The sequence below is a fragment of the Anser cygnoides genome, chromosome Z (assembly GCF_040182565.1).
Source record: "Anser cygnoides isolate HZ-2024a breed goose chromosome Z, Taihu_goose_T2T_genome, whole genome shotgun sequence".
NCBI classification, from domain to species: Eukaryota; Metazoa; Chordata; class Aves; order Anseriformes; family Anatidae; genus Anser; species Anser cygnoides.
The window spans coordinates 50,743,994-50,766,302 of NC_089912.1; the positions used below are offsets into that span (position 1 = coordinate 50,743,994).

A 22,309-nucleotide genomic window follows, 5' to 3' on the forward strand; every position below is an offset into this window, starting at 1 on the left:
GGACCTTGTAATTCTAACTTTAGAAACTGAAAAAACACCACCATAGGGGCATGATACATTTGGGGAGTTCATTTCACTGTTTTGCCAGATTAGCGAGCATGGAGACCTATGACCGAAGCGAGCAGCTGGGCCTCTGAAAACTGCTCGCTGGAGCAGGCTGAAGACTGCCACCTGCCTAAACATCCCCAAGCCACAGTGGGGCATGCCGTGCAGTGCATACTTCAGGTCACCAAAACACAGATCCTGAAAACTTTTAGATTGTGTTTCCAACCTTCTGGTCCAGTACTTTACCACGTGCTTTATCAGTATAAACTTAAGGCCTTACTGTTTATCTCACAGTAGGGGGATAACCTATATGCATACCGCTGCATATATATGACCTATAACCACCAGATAATCTATGGGTCTACCGCTGCGTTAGGCATAGCGGTGGGTTTTGGGGCAGGTGCGGTGCCGGGCCCGACCCAAGCGGTGGCTGGGGAGTGCAGAGGGGCCGCCCACAGCCAGCCTCGGCCAGTTCCAGCCAGCTCTGCACCCACCTGAGAGCGTGGGGTGCCTCTGTGGGGACGTGGGGAGGGGGACGAATGCCTGAAGAGAAAGGCACAGAAAACTGGAGACACGGGGCAGGGCAGGAGGTGTGCCCAGGGAAATGGGAAACAAGAGGGTGCTAGGAGTCCAGCCCCAGCCGGCAAGGGGCAGAACCACGAGCAGGGAGCAGCAGAGGCAAGCTGGGGTGTGTTTCCCTAACAGCTTGTTTATTTGCTTGATTTCTCAATACCAGAGTCAGTAATTAGAAGTTTGTTAATTAGCAATACATTAATTTGATTGAAATTCCCCTACACGGAGCTGTTTCATTGCCCACGACAACAGGAAAGGTTAAAACCCCCTTGGCGTGTGTGGCACTGGTGTGTCCCTCTCCAAAATGAGGTGCAGAATGGCTCTGAACGAATAAGCTAGCTGCATGGAAACACAGATCTAGCTTCTCCTGATAGTGTAGCCCAGTGCAGTACGATTTCAGTGAAGTCCTTTAAATGAAGCTAATCTTTTCTAAAGGCCTCTTTCTGGACCAACTGATGAAGGGGATTTTTACTTTATTGGAATTACATGTGAAGTCCTTACATGCCCGGCTTGTTGCGTGGTTGATCAATGCACTGTGCTGCAGCTATCTGTGAGTCACTCACGTTGCCAGTCGAAGCTTAAGGCCTAGGACACAGAAAGTTATGGAGAAATAATTTTCTTTGTAGAGCATTGATGGGTCTCTTGATGCACAAGCAAAACAGCTGCAAATAAAAACGTGCTGTATTTTCGATTTGTTGAAAAAATGATGACAACTCTGGCTCCACATGAGTTTTAAGGCTTTCGTTTTCTGTTTTTTCAAATGAAATAAGAGAATCATTTGGTTCTGCAGCATTCACTGCTCTTACTTACTCTTGGTACAAAAGAGCTCTTTCCATATCCAGGTACCCAGGACATACAGAACTTTGTAGGGCCAGGAAACCAAGAAGTTTTAAGTTAAAAAAAAAAAGAAAAAAAGAGAGGAGGAAGAAGAATAAGAGGAGGAAGAAGTAGGAGGAGGAGGAGGAGGGAGGAGGAGGAGGAGGGGGAGGAGGAGGAGGAGGAGGAGGAGGAGGAGGAGGAGGAAGAGGAGGAGGAGGAGGAGGAGGAAGAGGAGGAAAAGGAGGAGGAGGAGAAGAAGGAGAAGAAGAAGAAGAAGAAGAAGAAGAAGAAAGAAGAAGAAAGAAGAAGAGGAAGAAGAAGAAGAAGAAGAAGAAGAAGAAGAAGAGGAAGAAGAGGAAGAAGAAGAAGAAAAGAAGAAGAAGAAGAAGAAGAGGAAGGAAGGAGAAGATAGTCTGGAACTTGTCTTTAGAAGTTCTTTGGTTTCCATTGAATTAGGTGACGTTCTCTGCTCTTTCATCAAAACCTGAGACTCCTAGACTTTCAGCAAAAGGTCTTGCAGAGCAGGGAAATGAAGACAAAGGGGCTAATCTTCACAGAGCTTTGGATTTACAAAGATATTTCCACTGCCTGGTGGAAATGACCTTATGCTGAAATTATATGCAAATACATTTTGCTGCAATTACTGAAAATCTATGAACGTGGTTTCTATTTATTTTGATGGATTTCTTTTTATTGGCGTAGGAGTCCATTTTTTGTTTCAGTAACGCCCACCCTGAAGACAGGAGTTCCACAGCGCAGCTTTGCCTGGAAATGGTATCTTTTTGCTTGCACTGAATACGTTGTGATAGTTGATATGATGTACCTTGATGTCCCTGTTTCTTGCTTTGGAAAAGGTGGTGGTCAACCATTCCTAAAGATGTGTTTCTCTTTTTATAGGGCTTTTTCCAGGTCTTAAATTACAGATCCTTGTGGAATATGCTTGCTCGATTTTCCATAATTCAAATAAGAATTCTCTCAAGCCCCCATTGTCATCAGGTACCCAAGCAGATGCTTAGTGATGTCTTCCCTTCCTCATACTTTCCTTAAAGACACCAAGTACTGAACTCCATGAATTAAAGGAAGCCTGTTGACATCCTATGATAAGCACATAACTGGCAGGCAGAAAACTTTTCTGTTTCATGATTCTGTTGAATGATCTTAGGTCTTTTGACTTCTGATTCCCTGTCCCATATGAATAATGATACTGACATTCTTTGTAAAACATGATATCCATAGACGAATAGCCACATACTCTTATATGTTCAATGTCATTAAAACATAAATTCATAAACCTTTGTCTTTCCTTTTTTTTTTTTTTTTTTTTCCCCACATGGTCCAGAGGAATACAAACTGTTAAGATCAAAGATGTGAAGAAGAAGGAATCATTTGTTAGTACTGCCAGAGAAATCATGGTGGAAACAACTAAAACTCTATACTGTTTTCACAAAGTGAGGGCTTGCAGCTTGGTGTTAGCTGAGAAAGAACTGAGACCACAATGGAACTCTGAGAGAAAAAAATTCAAAAACCAAACCACATTGGAAAAAACTTTACTGTATTGAATTTTTTGAAATACAATTAAATTAACTGCATACAATATAATCCTACTGAGAAGAAAATACAACTTTTCCAAGAAGTATCACTCTACATTGAATAGTTTTTCTTCTACAATCATTCATTTTCTCATTTTTTTCCAACATACAGAGAGTGCATATCATATTACGTAGCATATATCATAAAGCTGGGATTTACAAACAAGCTAAAATAAGGTATTCAAAATGCCACTGATGTTTGCAGTTCCTTTGTAAATCCTAGTTCTACTGTTCTGACAGGTACAACCGTGAGTTATTTGCTGTTTTTCTGTACTTAGAGATGTGTATCTGTCATATCAAAAACATCCCCTCTCTACAAAACTCACACTGGTGTTTGCTGCCAATGCACTTAAAAGAAAATCATGTTTAACTCGTATTGATTTGCAGCAATTTTTGTCTTCAGGAATGAAACACTACACTCTAAATAGGAACATAACTAATTCCTCTTGTTCAACAATTAATTAGTTCACAGTTTCTACTTATGTATTGAACGTGCTTATTGACAGTTCTTTATGTGAAGAGGAAAGATGTTAGGAAGCAGCACACATATTTTAGTCACCCTTCGCAAAGTCTCAGCAATATCATACAATGCGTTTCATGAGAGAACTGTACTCTTCTACCAGTTTCTTCTTCTCATTTAATTTTTCCAATATGGCATCCATTAAATATGAAGCAAAAGGAAACTGAAAAAGAAACATAGTAAGAAAAATGACCATTGAACTTTATTTTCTTCATGTGAAAAACATTTATTAAATATCTTTAAACTGTTAGATTTCACTTAGTTCTGACAAGCACCACGCATACACACATCTGATCTGTAAAGTTCACCTGCCTGGTTAGTGCCTGAAACTTTGCTCTCTATCATAAAAATGATAAAAGAACAGAGTAAAATGAAAAAAGATAAACGCCTTATTGAACAATTCATGCTTTACTGACCATGTTAATCATGTAAACTGCAGCACTAGCATCTCTGTCATTTATCTTCAACCAGCTGATCAATAAGAGGTTACAGTCATCTCTAGGGCATGCAGAAATCGTACTGCATGTTCACTGGTCTCAGGAGGATGAGTCAGAACTACCAGTACAGCTCTCAGTGTTGTGACAATGGCAGCAAGTTTAGACTTTGACATCAAAACTTGTAAACAAAAACAAAACCCCCAGTCCCTGAAAGCTCCAATTGTATTGATTAGGATAATACACAAAAGTCTTATTCTCTGAAGTATGATACCAAAGATCTGCATTTACATAATTACAGAAAATACAAAAACCTCTTTATATCTGTTCTGATATAAAAAATATTTGCACAGTGTCTTCAAGTAAGGAGATTTGGTATATTTTTCTCCATTATTGCTTTAATACTAAAGAGGTTTTCTTTCACAATCTTGCTGCATGAATGCACAGTAGGGAAGTACTTTTGAAGGTGGTACAAAGCACTAGTTGTTGCAACTCCACCCCAAGAGTTCACAGCAGTGTGCCAGAGGAGAACCAAATAGTTTTAGTTCATCCTTGGAAAAGTCTCTGTTAGTTTCAGGGAGCTCTGTCAGCTTTCTTGAACCAGTAAGATCAGTGATAACAGAGGGGACAATCCCACAGAGAAACTAACAGCTGCCACTCATATCAGCAGCAAAGATAATTTTATTTTAATAAGGCCAACAGAAATAAATTAGGTAAAATACAGCAATTAGTTGAGCAGGTCATAGAATCACAGAATGGTTTGGGTTGGAAGGGACCTTACAGACCATCCAGTTCCAACCCCTTGCCACGGGCAGGGACACCTCCCACCAGACCAGGTTGCCCAAAGCCCCATCCAGCCTGGCCTTGAGCACCTCCAGGGACAGGGCATCCACAGCTTCTCTGGGCAGCCTGCTCCAGTGCCTCACCAACTTCATAGTAAATAATTTTTTCCTTATATGTAATCTAAACCTACACTCTTTTGGTTTAAAACCATTCCCCCTTGTCCTATCATTATCTGACCGTGTAAAATGTTGCTCTCTATCCTTTTTCTAAGAACATTTTAAGTACTGAAAGGAAAGTCAATCACCAGCTTCCTCTGTTTTTCATAACTGTAGTTCAGGGCAACTCTTTTTGCCACCGGAACCATTCTCAAAGTCTACATTCAAGTACCTCTGCTCTGATTTTACTTTTCCCCTTCTCTATTCCTTCTTAAAGATGAAACTGTATCATAGTTATACCAGATATAGAGTACTGCTTGTTTATCCTAGGTATACATAACAAGCAATAATAGTAAAATAAAATAAAATAAAATAAATACAATAAAAATAAAATAAATACATTTGTAGGATCACGCCAAATACATATGCTGGTGTAATGGCAACATCCTGATATTTATCATTATTAACAAGTCAGAAAAAAAAATATCCAAAATGGTAGCAAGGAAAATCTTTTTAATAGCAATCATCTACCATGAACTGACAATACTGGGACATGAGGCAATCCTGTGTTCTGCTCAACAGTCAATCTGCAGTTACGGAAAAGGGCTGGCAACATGCATTATTACTCTTTTCTACAGGAAAGGGGATTTTGTAGGGCTGGTACTTGCTGACCAGCCATGTCTCTGTCTGTCATAAATAACTTCTGTCTGTGATAAGAATTTTCTCGTAGTCATCTACACCTGTCAGCCTTCTCCAGTACACTTCTGTGATGACTTTTTGGGGAATAGAGGGATCCAACACACTGAGCACAAATCTATTCAGAGTAACACAAAACCTAATCTTATCTGAAATTCTGTGACATTTACTTGCTACTGTGCTTTAAAAACACTGACCCTGGCATCCTGTTCACTCTAATTGCTCTCCCTCCTTGTCTAAATACGGTTTTACGAGAACACTATACCATTACCTCAAAGTCTCTAATTCTTCTTGCCAGCTTGACTACATTCATTTTTGATACATTTTACCTCCTTAATGTTCTGCCCAAGATGAATGTTTTCTTATTGATGTCTCTGGTTCATATCATTCTAGCTGCATTTTACTTGCTGCTTGCAACTCTCTGTGGCTTCCATGTCATAGCAAAGTGATTTTTAAAGAAGTCTTTCCATTTAAATCATTCATTTAAATCAAAAGCATTTGAAAGTTGAACATTATGTCATTCTTTCCTATTTGTTGGTTTCAGAGAGTACTGTATGTTTTTATCTGTTTTTCTTTCCATACAGACACCCAGGACTGGATGATCTCTACAGTCTTCATCTTTAATAGAAGCCTGTCAGGTTTACTTTTAATGATGACTCTGTAACTATCCTGGGAAGCTTCCCTCTACGTTTCCCCCCAGAACTTCACAACCATAGACGATGTCTCTACTCCATAGTATTTATCCCAATTTCCAAACTTGCCATATGCTTGGGGAAGGCTTTCAGAGTTCAGCAAGTGCTAAGCACACACCTAAGGAGTAAAAGCTTGTTTATACCAGTGATAATTATGTACAGAATGATACTTCCTTCAAGTGGTTTTCAATTATCTGTGCCACAGCCAATTTATCTGAACACTGAGCATTAACAATGATAGCAACCCTAAATCAGTACGTTACGAGAGGCTTTTGGAGAAGTAGTATTCAACTGATTTGTATAAAATCAGAAAACTTGTGAAAGCAAAGTATGTATGTCTTTAAAGATTTTTATTTATCTAACTCTACCTTCTATTTATTTAACTCTAGAAATTATAGATTTCTTCCTTGGTACTAAAAAGCCATAAAGATGAAATGGTGCATTTTTTACACATCTTATCAGACAGATATCTTGGTGTAAGTTAACACGGTCCTAAACAGTCAAGAACGCTGGTAGTTATTTCTAATTCTCTCACCTATTTATTCTTACTTTGAGTATGCTTCTTTCAAAGATCCCTTCTGTAAAAAAACAGACTAATAATGTCTATTGAACTTACACTACATTGCTGAGTCTCACCCAGCATAAACACACAGCTTTCTGATCTGCCAGTGAAAAGACTCGTACTGAGTGCAAGGCAATATTGTTGTTTTAATGAGACACATCACCATTCATGGACTGCAACATGACTTGGCCTCTGTTTCACAAACACTAAAATGTGTTAACGTAGAAATAATGGTATTTTATTTCTGAAATACACAAATCAGTGGTTACACCTAATTTAAATCTCCCTATAGGGATCATATGTATAACACATTTGCCCAAAAAACTATCCAAACTCACTGCAAAGCTGCCTCAACGTGAACTGAGTGAACCATTAAGAATAATCTAAAAGTTAAAATTAAGTAAAAAAGGAAAGCAAAGAAAAAAGAGTAAAAATGAAGAAACACTAGTTTATGACTAAAACCTCCCAATTTTACTGTAAACTATAAGAAAAAGTAAAAAAAAAAAATTGTGATATGCTTCTTTTCAGTATTATTCTTTGTCCTGCTTTCATATAGGTGTATGTACTTGATTAGATAAACACATTTGTGTGAGTCTCTGTATTCTTATCCTGAGTAATCAAGACAATTTATCCTTGTACTTAGTCCACGACAAATTGTGTAACAAGTTTTTTTTTCTGTGCATGAGATGAAACAGATTTATACCACAAAGGATAGTCAACTTTCAGGATGGAGCTCTTAATCTTGCAGTAAGAACAGTCTGATGGTCTGATACTAATGTTAATAGTATCCAGGACATGATTCATACTGCACTGCTGCTGCTTTTTAAGGTGCAGATACCTGAATCACCTTGTGATGGTGGTAAGTGTGCGTGTGTGTGCACAAGTGAATACATACATGTGCATGTGAGCAAATGGCAGGCAAAGCACAGACACCTGTTCAAAGAGAAGGGGGAAGACAGGCTGGAGACAGACTGAGGAAAGCAAAGCAGGTGAGTTGTAACTCAGGAAGTTTGAAATTAAACAACTAGAGCTGCTAGTGTACATACGTGGATGAGACCAGAGGAAGTCTGTATTTAGAATCCAGTGCAAATCCTAAAAATGGGCTGGGCAAAGTCCTTACTGATGAGGAGTGTGTGTATTGTTCCAACCCCATGTTCTAGAGATGGGCTATACACATACCTACAGAGAGCCCAGAGAACATAGGGGAGGGAGTTCTGGAAGTTTTTACCACTGTGATATGATCTGTATATTAATAATGAGGTCATGATAGAAAAGATTTCATTGGGCGGCTTTGTTTATGTGAGATATGATATCCCAAGGAGGACCTGAAGAGGGAGGGAAGACCAGTGCTGCTGTCTATCTGATAGGGGACATGCTAAATCAATGCTGACATTTGGTACAGTGCTTGGAAGAGTTGGGCAGATGATTTGTATTTTATTAAAAAAATAATTATTGGAGACTTCAGGCACTAACCTGGATTGAGGCTAACTCTTGTACTCGCAAACTAAATTGTTAACTGATTGCTTAGAGATGCTGTTCCTTATGATCAGTCACAATGAATGAAAGCCTTGGGTGGTAGGAAAAATCTTGTCTAAGCTGTGAAAAGAAGTCATCCTATCAATTTGACTATATAAAGTTTCTTATGATGGGAAAAAGCTAGAGAAGTGTTTTTTTCTTGATGATTATAACAAGAGTACTACTATAGTACTAATGCCAGGTTCAAATAATAAGGCACACACAGAGGGGAGACACATGGGAGAAAGTATGTAAAAACCTCATCACAAGTCAGGCAAGCTATAAGCACAGCTATATATCGAGATACCCATACTTATGCCTTCCTTCCCCAAATATCATAAGCTCTCAAATACTCAGTGCTCTACAATGTGATGTATCTCCTGGGTTCTTTCTCCCATGCCCGCTCACTAACACATATTCAGCCTGATGTCTCTATACGGGGCTCAGCTACCCCACTGCAGAGACACCAGATACCTGCATACACTCAGGTGAAGTGTCTCCACTGTACTCTTAGATTACACAATTCTTATTTACATAATAACATCCCGAAGCAGAGATGTCTCTGTAAAAGTTGTAAGTTTCCTCATGTAATGTTTTGATAGCATTTGATAAAATGACACAAATTCTGACGGAGGACTGTGAGATTCATGAACACAAAAATATTTAGCACTGAAGTATTGACATTTTTGTAAAGCTGACATAAACTACACTTTTTTAAGTCATAAGTGCTCAGCAAATAAAGGTACAGATGAAGTGTAAAACGGAGGTGTGCTATACTTTATGATTACACTTTAGGGGGATCTATAAAATGACAGTAAAAAGCAACTAGTGCTTTCCCCAGTCCCCCCCAAAATTCTAATGCAGCAGTAAAATGGCGTATGTCAGTAATAAAAATAAAATGTCTATGACATTTTAAATGTTATCGTACTGTCACGGTGGAATAAAATTAGCTTGAAGAATGATCTAAAGGGATATGATGCAGTTCATTATGTATAACAGCAACAGCAGCAGTTTCCCAGTGTTCATAAAGGTTTCTCCATTAAATTTACCTCCAGTCAATAATTAGGAGTCCACAAATAAACCTAGGCAATTAAATCAATACTGCTGGGCAATTATGTTCCAAAGTCCTGGCTCAATGGCACAAAAAGACACTATATCAAACTGCAATATTAAGTGATCTGATGCAATTTTCAACCGAACATTTTCTCAGAATAACAGAAAAGGTCATGCCTGCATCTTTGTTTCAGTATGCAAACGCATACACTGTTTGTCAACCTGTATCACTAAATAAGCAGTCTGTTTTGAGCAAAGTCTTAACATAAAGCGTTCATTTCACCATGAGCTTTAGTTTCCTGATCAGAAATATTACCAATGTCTGCTAAAGAAAAACACAACTAACCTCTTTACAAGGTACGAGTTAAACAGTTTAAAGGGCACAGACCTCTTCTGTGAGCTGCTCCTAAACAGAGACCAAGAAATCTAAGCAATTTCCATTCATGTGACTGAGCAAGGACGGAAAGGAAAAGCAGAGCTGGCTACTCCCAAAAAAGCATTAATTCCCCTGCCATTCTAAAGACGATTGATTTGCCAAGAATTACTTTTACCTTCGGAGCTCCTCCTGTGGAACCCCACAAGATGGAGCAAAAACCACTGAAAACCACTATTAACTTGTATACAAAGTGATGTGGCTAAGAGCAAGGAGCTCCCCCATCCTTAGTTAACATTTACAATCTTAATATAGTTGGTTGTATAGTCAATAATCCCCTCACTCTCCATGCCCTGGCTTTTGCTCTCTCTCTACATCAGACAAAGAGATGTGATAAGATTCTGCTTAGGATTTTTTAACAATCTGCCATGGAATGACAATAAAAATAGAATCAGAATTCCATGTTATATTCTGCACAATCTGATTCCTAGTTTGGAATCTGTGATATGAAGAGAATCTTGAAATTCACAAATTAAAAAAAAAAATAAAATCTTACAATGCAGGCAATTTAGTGAATAGAAATACTTGTGTATTTTCTTCTGAGTTCCATGTAACACTGTGAGGTGTTCAAATTAAAATGCCAGTATTTCTGACAAAGCCAGTAAAGCAAACTGCTCTTTCTATCTCTACTGCAGCAATTAAGCAGTCTTAATGGCAGCGAGTTTTGATAATGAAAGAGGAAAAAACTGTAATTTCTTTAAAACCTGGTCATAGGACACAATCTAGACACAAAAGCTATTAATGATAAAACATTTCAATCTGCAAGTGATTGTTCCCTTGAAATGGTTTTCCAAATATTTTCAATCCTTCACGTTCCTAATAGAAATGTACTACATTGCTAATGGACACATGCTAGTGAATATGCATTAGGAACACTGGATTTATAAATCAAATTTTATTTTATTTCAGACATCAGCTACACATCATCTGAATAAAGGAGACAACTAAAACATAATGGAAAAGTTTCAAGAGTCAGTGCATGTTGTCAGTGATGTCCAAACAAAAGCTGACTATGGCTAGAAAAGCAGGGCTCTCACCTGCCAATAAACTGCCCTTGATCACTTACAAGAGGGGAGCATCCCAGCAGACTCTGTGTGTATTAAAAAAAAGACTTGAAAGAGAAGAAAAAGTATCACACAGGTCACAGCGGCAGTCTCAATGGACCCCTCAGGGATTTCTGCTAGTCTCAGACTTGTCATCCTCTATGCAGCTTTCCTCTCTGCCCAGAAAATGTCGATAGGAAAATGTTTGAGGGGCCTCTGGTGGAAATTTTTTCATTCTTTCTGCATTGACAGGATGCCAAATCAATATTTACTTCCCACTAACAAGCTGCTCGAGGTCTCAGTAGAAAATATTGTAGAGAATGCGGGAAGACACGATAATAAACAGCTGTCTGGCTATGAGGAAAACATGAATTGACTGGAAACAGGTCCACAGTAAAAGGTCACTGAAACCCATGAACTCCTCAGGTGTCCGTATCAACTACTAACTTTAAAGGCACATAATAAAAAATCTCTTTTTCCTAAGAGGTATGAGAGGATGGATTCGTTTCACTCTAGCACACATTACAGACTGTCTCAATAATTTAATTAACACATTTGCCAAGATCTGTGCTGGTTTTCTCCAGCATTGTTTCACTGTTTTGAGCTGCTGAGTTAGCCATCACAAATCCTAGGTTAACATCTCTTCAGTTTTATCCAGTGACTCTTATTTTAAAAGAAATAAAAAGGAAACAACACAAAATGAGGATTTTATCGCACTTACTAGTGGCATAGTTACAAGGACAATGGATTATTTACAACCTAAAAACACTTAGCTATTCAGACTAAAAAAAATATAATTCATTAAGGGAAGATATAAATATAGAACCTGTGCTTCAAGAAGCTTCTGTATCTTGTGCAGCCATTCCCTGTCTTTTTCAGATTCCATTTTTGTCTTTGCTGTTTCCTAAAAATAGAAAAATATAAAATATACACAATTTTTTAACACCACCCGAGAAGAACATAATGAACGATAAAGGACGTGTATAACTGGAGACATATTAAATAAACAAAATGTAGAAGTCAGAAATGCGCTCACAGAACTAGTTACCTGAAGCATGCTCACTGAATATGAGGGCTCTGTTAAATTTATAAACCTATCCATGTTTGTGTATGTCCCTAGAAAGTTGCAAGGCATGTTCTTTTCATATAAATATACAGGTATATATGTGACCTATGTGGAAATCTTGTGAGTTCAGTTTAAATGTTCCTGAGCCTACACACTAATAAATGCAATATGTATCTAAAATTTGTGTAGTGTAAATTCAACACTTGTATTTTAAAATTGTTTTCTGTTTATTGTTGAGTATATCTGTGTGTTTTACACATACATCCTCCACACAGCTTACAAGCAAAAGAAATAGGATATAAAGATTTCTTTCAGAATGAGGTAAGCATGCAACAATTCTGTCAAAGCCAATCACTTTGTAAGGGTGTAGAAATGTTTATAAACAGGGCAGGAATCAGTCCATAATATTTATATTTACAAATGTAACCTGTGTCAGTGCATACACATAACATGCACATTAATTTAAGTCAATCAAAAACTCTCGTTTGTGATTTATACGATATAAAGCTCCAATAAGGCTACGGCTAAGCCATCAGTATCGTATGGTTCCAGCCCAATAAGGGTCAACTCTGAGGCACTTATTAAATGCAAGTGCAGGGGCTTTGTCATGTATTATATGATCAGGCCTAAATAACTCTGGACAATAATTCCTATTACTGTATTTCTTTCATTGAGAGTGACTTGATGAACACTATCAACTATTTCATAGTAATATGATTTTTTATTTTTTTTTAATCTGAGGTCTTTTCCAAAGTAAATGATTGTATGATTCTATGAAAATGCATGATAGAATCAACAAAAAAAAGGCAATGGATTCCTCCCGAAAACATATGTCTACCAGAATACCTTTAATAGGTAAGTATGACAATTGAAGAAAATAAGCATCCTCTGAACCAATTTGGCACAAGAGACATTCTAATTTTTTTTTCATTAATGCAAAAATCTATTTAAAATATACAACCCTGCCAGATATTCTCATGAAAAAGGAAGCTACTTTCAAATAGTGCCTCTACACCTGAATGCTCAAAACAGTGTATTTATATTTTATTTATGTATGGCCAAGGTCTTGACAACTTAGGAATCTCTAACCTGACCTTTTTATTTAAATTCAACGATTCTGTTCTTCTTGTGCTAGATGCTGCACAATCCAGACTTTAGCTGGAAATTCTTTTCCAGAAGAAACAAATTTACAGCATCTTCTGATCTAGCCCCTTTTTACTGTAGAGTCCTTAAAATAACTTACCTCATCATCTTCTACTTCTAATATCTCCTCAAGATCAGTTGTTGAAACATTAAGGATAGAAGCTGCCAACTGAACCGACTCTTGGGAAAGACCTTTTTTACTTGCCCTCGCTTCTTCCTTCTTTTTTGCCTGTTTGATTTTTATTCTCAGCTCTTGTATGCTGTGCTGTAACTCTGTGCTTAGAGCCTGGAAGATGCAAGCAGAAAATAAACCAATGCAATTTTTCTTAAAGTACAAACACTATGAAAAACACAGTATCATTTAAACTAAGCTCCTTTAGCTAGGAACTATCTTCATTCTGTGTTATTGGTTGAATAGGGTATACGCTGTAATATGAAATAACATATTTAGAAAACATAGGATGAATTAATACATTAAACATAAAATGTTCTTAAACATAGGTACATATTTTCTTGGTATGCTTTTAGAGAAGTAACTATATTCATAATGCCATCAACAGTAAGACAAAGCAGATGCTGCAAAATCAATTAAAAATGCTTTTCTGATTCAGTCTACCAGACTTAACTTCCGTAATGTGGTATATACTGCTAAGCCAGAAGGGTGGTTGCAGCTTTAAAAAAAATCCAGAAAAACTGAAGAATATTGTTAAGAGAAAACTGATTGGTACATTTTGGAAAGGGCAGCTTTTTGAAAGATTTAAGTGACAGGAAAGGAGAACCATTATCTGGGATGGAAAAAAAAAAGGACTTATGGGATTTAACAATCCTGATGTAAAACCTAGGCAAAGTTAAAAAATCGAGAGATGGCTGGACAAAAAATTGTACTCTCAGCTAAATGGAAAGAAGAAACCCAGTCGGGGTGAGGCTGCTCTCTTAGTTTAAAACTAGAATTAAAAGTAACAGTACAAAACATCCTCCTGAAGAGACTGTTTTAAGCTGAATGAAAACTGGTTTTGGTTTTCGTTCTCCAACAGCATACAAGTACTGAGCTTGACTAATACCTACCAAAGCTGAACATGCGCAAATGGCTTAACAAAGAACCGATGCTTCAAGTTCTTACCTATCACATTCCTAAAATTTTCTGGTTCATTGAAATAACAGAAAGCATACATAAATCAAACATAACAAAACATCAACACAAAGCAAACATAAATCAGCAGTTGTATAATCGAAATTATTTTGTTTCAACATTTATGCACGTATGACAAAAAGGTTTTGTCAAAAGCACAGTGAGGCAATTTTATTTAAAAATTGTTGGCTGAGAGACAAGAGCAGTAATTCAATGTCAGAAGATCCTCCTACTGTATTCAATGACTGAAGCAGAGCAGTGATTGTCAACATAGACACTGTGGCTGAGTTTAAAATGAGAGAATAAGCTTTTTTTTGATCGTCATATGTGGGTCTCATCTTATTAAACTATTTCTCATGAGTAGCTGATAAATTCCTGGCAATTCTTTTGCTGCAGAATGCCTTCATCTCTAGAAACTGACTGCAGAATTATGAAGCCTGTTTATTGGAATTTGGGGTACTCTACAGCCTCTAGTGTATTCAAAATATGGTCATTATAGAGCATTTGCTAATAAATTTCAAAGAAATCACAACATCTGATTCCAATATTTATTTTTCTATCACTTTCCCAATTTAACATTTTTTCTCTATTTATCTAAAATTTAGTTGTTAAAAAGAAATACCCTACCACAAATTTGAGGAGAGAACATACAAGGAAATTTGTCCTGTTTTCTGATTCAAGTGTGGGTCCCTCTATACACAGTATTTCCAATAGAATACCTTGTACATATACCTGTCTGCAAATACAGAGCTGACAGGAATGTAGAAACATGAAATATTATATATGCAGGGAGCTAAGGCCACTTGGACAAAGCTGATAGAAGGGAACAGACAAAGAAAAAGCAAAGCCCCAAGCAGAAAAGCACGTGTTATGAAAGAAAATTACAGATGCATAATTACATGTTTTTGTGGCATTCAAAATGGTCCAACAGTAAGTCGGCTACTGCAATATGAAGGAGACGTATTTAACAATGGAAAAATACGTACTTTTTCAATCAAATATAATCAACTTACAAGATTTTAAAAGTAATGAGGTGTCTCTCAGATATGGATGATCAGGCTAAAAGGTTCACAGTTGTATATTGGTACAAAGAAAAAATTTAAGTTAAAGGAGCAAAGCATCAAGGAAATTAATTGCAAAGCTACATGGAAAGTCTACAAATAATGATGAACAACCAAACACAGACAAACAAAACACATTTGTAAACAAAGCCAAACTTTCACCAGAACATCTTCGACAACAAATAAACATTGCTAGACAAATTAGATCATTTTTATAGGTTTATTTAAACTCCAAAAGATGTTCATGATGAATGAAGAAGCTAATATCAACAGCAGTAGTGGACCCCAGAAACTGTCACTCCACTGTGCTCAATCTGTTATGAAGACACCAGAAAGGGCCTGAAAAAACTGTAGCAGCAATTAGAAAAATAAACAGCAACAAAAACATAAAAAAGAAAGGAGAGAGAAAAATACAATTAATAGGTTTAGATATGCAAGTACATATGTTGTATGCAATCACAGTATAGTGAACTTACATTTCACTTGCTTTTTCCTTCAGCAGTTCTAATATCCTAAAGCTTGTTTTCTAGCATACAACAAAAGATCCATCTACTTCACAGACTTTTGGATTAGATACTGAGAGATCAGCTATTTTTGAAGGTTCATTCTTCACATTATTAAGTTGTAGCAATGTTTTGATACACGTTTTTCATTGGACAAGTGCCTTAAAACATGGTAACTTCCCCATGTTTTTCATTTGCTTTTTCTGTTGACTTCTTATCTGTTTTAAGCAAATAGATCCATGTACTAAATTGTTTACCTGTTAGTGTTTTCATCTATATGCCAGTTCATACTTTACTACAGAAGTGTTAAACGTCAAAATCACAGAGGTCTTTAACTGAGTTAGGAAGAAACATTTCCAAATTGAAAATGACAAAACACTAGCAGTTAACCAATTTTTAACACAGTTTTTGTTGATGAATATACTGAAGCCAGTATAACAACAGTCTTTGGTTAAGAAATTGATCCAATGCATTCTGGAGCTAAGAGCAGGAGCATAACATTTCCCACTGTGCATTTCAGAATTGCTTCTTTTTAAGCTTATAAACATACATAGATGCCTGCAATGAAATCAATATAGAATATGACTTCGATACTATATTGATGTAAAATAGCAATGCCTTTATTAGTACTAGTAATACTAGGATTTGATCTTTTCTCTTTGTTTTCCTTTGGTATGAAATCTGAGGGATATTTTGTTGCTAAAGCCATTCTCCCAACTTAGCTGTTACCATCAGTTATTCCTACGGGACACACTTAGCCTCTACCAACCAACTAGAATAGGAATCCCTGATTAATTCCTGAAAAACAAATCTAAAATACATCTCATCAGGCCAGTGCAATTGCTACTGGTCCAACTGCAACAAAAATAAGGTTAAAATTCTGACAGCGTAAGTTTGAAGTACACAGCTCTTTTTAATCAGTAGGAACTGTTGCATTATCTACCAACTCCAAATGGCTGCATTGAATATATTACATCCACTCGGTTGCATACAATTCTAAAATATCTCTTTTAAAAGATGTATTTCTATTTTATTTTCACAATGCAAAATAGTAATTTGTAAGATAATAGTTTTCAACTTTGGTTTCAGCAAGCAAACATTATTTAGCAATATATATATTTTGCCAGTTTTGAAATCTACAGAGATCACAGAATCACAGAATTACAGAATCGAAGGGGTTGGAAGGGACCTCAAGAGATCATCGGGTCCAACCCCCCAGCCAAAGCAGGTTCCATAGAGCAGGCTGCCCAGGTAGGCGTCCAGACGGGCCTTGAATATCTCCAGAGAAGGAGACTCCACAACCTGCCTGGGCAGCCTGTTCCAGTGCTCCGTCACCCTTACCATGAAGAAGTTCTTTCACATGTTGGTGTGGAACTTCCTGTGCTCCATCTTGTGGCCATTGCCCCTTGTCCTGTCCCCACAAACCACTGAAAAGAGGTTGGCCAAATCCCTCTGTCTCCCACACCTCAGGTATTTATACACATTGATGAGATCCCCTCTCAGTCTTCTTTTCACCAGGCTGAACAGACCCAGGTCTCTCAGCCTTTCTTCATAGGGAAGATGCTCCAGGCCCCGTATCATCTTTGTGGCCCTCCGCTGGACTCTTTCCAGGAGTTCCCTGTATTTTTTGTACCGGGGAGCCCAGAACTGGACACAGTACTCCAGGTGAGGCCTGACCAGGGCAGAGCAGAGGGGGAGGATCACCTCCCTTGACCTGCTGGCCACGCTCCTTTTAATGCACACCAGGATCCCATTGGCCCTCTTGGCCACCAGGGCACACTGCTGGCTCATGGCCAACCTGTCGTCCACCAGGACCCCCAGGTCCCTCTCCTCAGAGCTCCTCTCCAGCAGGTCATCCCCCAGCCTGTACTGATACATCCGGCTGTTCCTTCCCAGGTGCAGGACTCTACACTCGCTCTTATTAAACCTCATTTGGTTTCTTCCTGCCCAAAGATCAAGGTCTTTTTTCATTTAAAAGGTTATACTTATTTAAATGCTCAAGGAAACTGTGTCGTACTGACTGACAACACACTTTTAATAAGGTCTTTATATCCCAAAAAGCTTTGACACCAGTTGGTCCTGGAATTGACATAAATCGATCAACAGCCCCAAGTAATGCTACATGAGCAAATCAATGCCTAAAATTATTCTCATAATTACCATGTTAATTTACACATTGTATTGTTATTGTTTGTACTACAATAAAACTTAATGGCTACAAGACAGACGAAAGTCTGATGCACTGTAGCTACGTATAGATTCAGTCTTGCAGTGGTGCAGATCTCATGGCAGAAGCCACTTATGGAATAAGAAATTTTTCAGCTTTACTGTGCTTTATACAAAACAATAATGTTCTACTGGGTATGGCTGGGATGGAGTTAATTTTCTTGTAGAAGCCTGTATGTGCAGTGTTTTGGATTTGTGACTAAAACAGTGTTGATAACCACTGATGTTTTAGTTGTTGCTCAGCAGTGCTTGCAGAGAGTCAAGGTCTTCTCTGCTCCTCATGGTGCCCTGACAGTGAGGAGGCTAGGGGTGGCACAAGAAATAGGTAGGACAGCCAGAACAGCTGGCCCAAACTGGCCAGAGGGCAATGTAACATCATACTCAGCATTAAAAACTGAGGGAGGTGGGCAGGTCTGGCAGGTAGCTGTTGCTGGGCATTGGTCTGTATGCCTTGTTTTGTTTTTGTTTTTCCCCTCATTCCTTCATTCACTAAACTGTCCTTAACTCAGCCCATGAGTATTCTTGCTTTTGTTCTTCCTGTTGTCTTCCCAGTCCTGCTAGGAGTGGGGAGAGAGCAAGCAGCTGTGTGGTGCTTAACTGCAGTCCAGGGTCAACCCACCACAAATACATAGAACAGTATAACATACAGAACAATTCTGTATGTTGTATTTGGTGTACAGTTCAACATGAAAGTGTCTTTAGGTACAAGTAGTGCGTTCTTAGAAACTCACTTGTCCTGTAGACTGGGATGTTGTAAGGACTCCTATACCATTACACCAAAAAGAAATAGAAAATCTTTTCTGAAACAAGGTTAGTTTCCTAAACAAACAAAAGTATTGTGAATATGTAGCAGCTGTCCGTAGAACGATATCTAAATTTCATAGAACTGAATGGTGAGTTTAAAGAACTTCTCTGCTTTAGCAACATAAAAACTACAGCTGGCCAAAGGTTAGGGCATATCCTAGCATTGCAAAAAGTTGAGAGAGAATTACCACCCCAAAGAGCATTTGATAATAGCAAAAATCAAAATGAATGGACAAAGTGACACAAAGATGATGAAGTCATGTGTTGTTTCAGCAGCCAAAACAAGCATTCAAGTTTCTGAAAGTTCAGTTATTCGGTCCCTATTTCCTCTCTAAAACTGACTTTCAAAATGCTTTGAATACTAATGTTTAAGCTGATCTCACAACAAGACTTCTGTATGTCAGAGAAAATAAAAACTGTTCTCCAGTAATTTCATTTTTTAATATTCATTATTCAAGTTTCCACAACTACCATCACTTGAACAGATATACCTCTTAGTTGTGTGTGTGTGTGTGTGTATTTTGGAAAGGGACAAGAATGTAGGCGAGAAATAAAGACAAGACAGACCACTGCAATAGATTTGTCTGGGCAAGGACTATAACAAGTATCATTCCAACTCCTGGGAATCAGTTAGCCTCAGGAGGTTCAATTAATTCTTATGATCCCCAGAGATCACACATGATTTCAGAGAGTCCAGCAGATGCCCTGAAAGCAGAGTGAAATTGTGTACAGGAAATATAGACCAGTCTTATCTTCCTCCTCCAACTTCAGTATTCTGAGAGTGCCATTATCAGATATTAAAGTAGTAGTAATTCTTTTAATAATGTAACACAGATCACATTTGTAAGGTGTTGTGCTGGTTTTATTTATCTAATTTCAGAATGACTGCTGTCACAGTTTCTTCTGTCATTCTAAAATTTATGAATAAATATGTTTAAGCTATATGGTTTGTTTCTTAGATCTATTTGTACATATTTGGAGGAACTAAGATAGACTTTTACTATCTTTTCCATCAACATAAAAGAAAACAAAAATTGACAAGCTCTAGAATGTATTAAAACACAAACAAAACAAAAATATTCACTCAAGGGAATGTATGAGTGACAATATTATCTAAACGCTAGCAAAGCTTTAAAGTTTCAAAGGCTGATTCAATAAAGAGCTGAAAGCGAGAAATACATCTACTAAAGTAGGTAACCCATTGATATATACAATTTTAAAATAAACAATCTTATGTTGATTAGCACAGAGAATAGCGCTCACAACTTCAGAGAGATAGTGGAAGATGAAAGCACACATTGCCTGGAAGAAATGTCTCACCTGATGACCTGTTAGAGTTCCATTTTAAATAAAGATTGAGAAATTGCAGTGCGCACATACAGAATAATCTAATACTGCAGTTGCATCCACAACAAAATTTTCCACATTCATTAACACAAGCAAGTCTGAACACACATGAGCACAATTAAGGATCTAACAGACAAGATCTGAAAGATTAATTGAAGTCATTTAAAATATTACCAGCCTTTTCTACCCTTGTGGCAAAAGCTATCTCCTGTTTGCAGTCCAACATCCCAGCACAATCCTGCCTTCCTTATGGCTCTGAGCTACAGATGATGGATGGTGAACTAAAAAAAACCAAATTCAGTAACACCCAAAAACCAACTGTAGTAAGAATATCTGGAAAAGATTAGACAGATTTGCATAGTATTGTTTTTCAAGAGCTAAATCCACCACAGATTTCTTGACAAAGCTCTTGAGTCAGACAAACTGAAAAAGGGATGCAGGATTTTAGTATTTGAATGCAAAACTCTATTTCCTGGCAGTTAGGAGTTGGGGGGAAATGTAAGGCCAAAAAAATCCATTAAAATGCAACACTGAAGAAAAACATTAAGGTACAATGACAGAAATGAGAAACAGTATTGAATAAAAATTTATAATCTCATTTAGACTGCAAATAAGATTTGAATTTGTGCAACTGTGTGGCTAAAGTTGTGTTATTCCTGCTTGCCATTAGGAGAATTGAGGGGGAAAGGTCTCAGTTAGCTGGAAACTTTTTAATACTTATTTCTCCACAATACTTTTGCTACCAGTCATTCTATGTCCTCTAACCAATTATCATTCTTCCTTGATTCAAAACCATTGAAAATAAATCACTTCTTTATAAACACTAATTTCCAAGTACAAAATTGACAATATTCTACTGACTGTATTCTCTTAATCAGCTCCAGGTATGAAAAACCATGGTGAAGAAGATTATAAATATAACATACATATGACAATTAAGAAAATTCAGTACATTTTAATATTTCCTAAAAGATAGTATAATTTATCTATAAATCAAAAAAAAAAAATCTAGGTCACAGCTAGTTTTTTATTTTAGATTGTTTTCAAAGCAAACCACATTTAAACAATGGACTTATTCTTGACAATTACAATGTAGTTTGTATTTACGTAGAGACGTACATACTATTATTAATTAGTAATATTAATGCTTAGGAGTGTACTTCCATGTTTTAGAATTCCCTTTGTGATTCAAAATTATTTTTTGCATTTCTAATCAGCTTTTTCTTTTTTTTCTTTTTCTTTTTCTTTTTCTTTTTCTTTTTCTTTTTCTTTTTCTTTTTCTTTTTCTTTTTCTTTTTCTTTTTCTTTTTCTTTTTCTTTTTCTTTTTCTTTTTCTTTTTCTTTTTCTTTTTTTCTTCTTTTTCTTTTTTAATCATCCTAAGATAACTGCTTAGTTATCACCCTTTCACTTATGCCTGAAATCTTGCATTAAAACTCTGCTTATTTTCATAGCATTCTTTGTAACATGACTTTGGGATAAAAGAAGCCTCTCTTGTAAAATCAAATGGGCACCTCATTTATAGAACATACCACTTATTGATATGTGATACCTTCGGTCATATATAATATTATAGCTTTATAGTTATTTAATCTTTCCTGTACATTAAGACTGTCAAAAACTTAACTTGTAGGCCCCAATGTTTTCAGACTGAGGCTTTTCTTACATATCAGAAAATACTCCATAGTTTTCATTGTACTGCTGCTAAATTTTCAACACAATTAACATGTTTTGTGATCTATAACAGGGAAAAAATAATAGTTTTCTCTATAGTAGAGAATGAGTTGAAATATGTATAATCAGTGTGGGATGACAGGCAGAATATTTCTGTCAAAATATATTGGTTTCTAAAATTATATTTATGTGAAATGGGCAATAATAATAATTTAAAGTCCTATTTACTTCAGCATTTAAGTCCCACCTCATTTACATGAATTTTTTTCCTGCTGTAAATTCTCTGGTTTCAACAGAATTACCTCTGATTTACAAAGGTGCTAGCAAAACTAGCATCATTTCTTTAAAATGTCATATATTACAGTTATTTTCACAGGGAAAAAAAAAGGTGAGGGGGGGCTGAGATTGGAGTTTTGCACACGTAGTAAGAGATGGCTGGGATTTCA

The 22,309-nt window shown here is 37.0% G+C and overlaps 1 protein-coding gene across 4 annotated transcripts in view; it reads right to left on the reverse strand.

The window, feature by feature from the left end:
- Positions 1 to 2,968: 2,968 nt before the first annotated feature.
- The window catches only part of CNTLN (centlein), a 208,095-nt gene continuing 188,754 nt past the window's right edge, over positions 2,969 to 22,309 (reverse strand). For 3 of the 4 annotated variants that reach the window (XM_048051337.2, XM_048051338.2, XM_048051336.2), the window contains 3 exons: positions 13,222 to 13,407; positions 11,739 to 11,816; positions 2,969 to 3,709 (listed from right to left, as the gene is read on the reverse strand). In XM_048051337.2, coding sequence (XP_047907294.2) covers positions 3,608 to 3,709; positions 11,739 to 11,816; positions 13,222 to 13,407 — 366 coding nt within the window. In that variant the 3' untranslated portion in view covers positions 2,969 to 3,607. Of the gene's footprint in view, positions 3,710 to 11,738; positions 11,817 to 13,221; positions 13,408 to 13,439; positions 15,660 to 22,309 lie in introns of those variants that run through there. The other variant, XM_048051339.2, reaches the window with a different exon arrangement.